The sequence below is a fragment of the Perkinsus marinus genome, assembly GCF_000006405.1.
Source record: "Perkinsus marinus ATCC 50983 genomic scaffold scf_1104296952204, whole genome shotgun sequence".
In the NCBI taxonomy this organism is placed as follows: domain Eukaryota; phylum Perkinsozoa; order Perkinsida; family Perkinsidae; genus Perkinsus; species Perkinsus marinus.
The window spans coordinates 1-1,000 of NW_003208962.1; the positions used below are offsets into that span (position 1 = coordinate 1).

The 1,000-nt window shown below is 50.4% G+C and overlaps 1 protein-coding gene across 1 annotated transcript; it reads right to left on the reverse strand.

Annotated features, from left to right (window-relative positions):
- Positions 1-427: 427 nt before the first annotated feature.
- Positions 428-598, reverse strand: Pmar_PMAR001639 (hypothetical protein; the record flags this gene model as incomplete). Its single annotated transcript, XM_002777169.1, has 1 exon — positions 428-598. A coding segment is annotated over one exon (171 nt), but the record flags the coding sequence as incomplete, so codon positions are not given.
- Positions 599-1,000: the final 402 nt, after the last annotated feature.

Below are 1,000 nucleotides of genomic sequence, written 5' to 3' on the forward strand. Positions count from 1 at the left end.
CAGAGTCTGCTCCCTCTACCCACCTCCACTGCTAGGATGCGCCGGCCTCAGACTCACTTCATGCAGATCGTCACCAATGGCAGCGCTCCTTGGTGATCTACTCCTCGGCCGATCCCGTTTCTGAGAGCATCGCAATTCTGAATATGCCGTTAGACATATTTCCTTATTCCTCCACTTACGCGAGTGCTGCCCGACTTTGGTAGAGAAGTCCGCCTGCTAGCTGATTGGGCTTCCGATGGGTGGATACTATCCTACGTTAATAAGGATGAACCAATAGAGCTATGAAGGGGCGCGAACCCCTACGTAGAAGCTTCGACCGGGCCTCATCCCCGCCGTTATATAAGGTGTTCCCTCAGGCAGATTCTGACAATAGCTCGCGCCCTCACAAACCTCTATCCCCGACCCAGTGTACTCCTAGTAATTCTACCTTAGCACCGGAACCATTCCGCGATGTCTTATCGTGTCGACCTTTGGGCGTCGTCGAGACGGTGGTCACAGCAGCTGGTCGTAGCTTGATGTTACCACTATTCTTCTCGGCAGGTCTTTGCTCTTGCCTCGGGCGACGGACGTCCGAGGGGAGGAGCTTCACTTGAGTCATCCTGGAAACTGTGGAAATATCAGATCGCATATCAACGACCCAGTCGCTTCTCTCTTACTAATAACCACCACTGAACATTCCCGGGTGTAACTACTCAGAACATAACACTTACTCACTGATGGAGATGGCAGCTGATCGACCACACAAATCAATCCTTATGTGGAGCTGATAAACTAGTGACAGCGCAAGATCGACACAGATAGCAACAACGGATAGGGATCTATCTATCTCAGAGAGATAACGTTCTCTAGGATTCGATAACAATGGGAGGAAAATGCCCTTAGTGTGACATTTATATGGGGAAGCTGATTGAAGAGTGTGTTCCTAGCCATGTGGGAATTCCAAATGAGGCCCTTCCGCACATATAAGTCGGAGTATACTCCGACAAATGCGGAGAGCTGA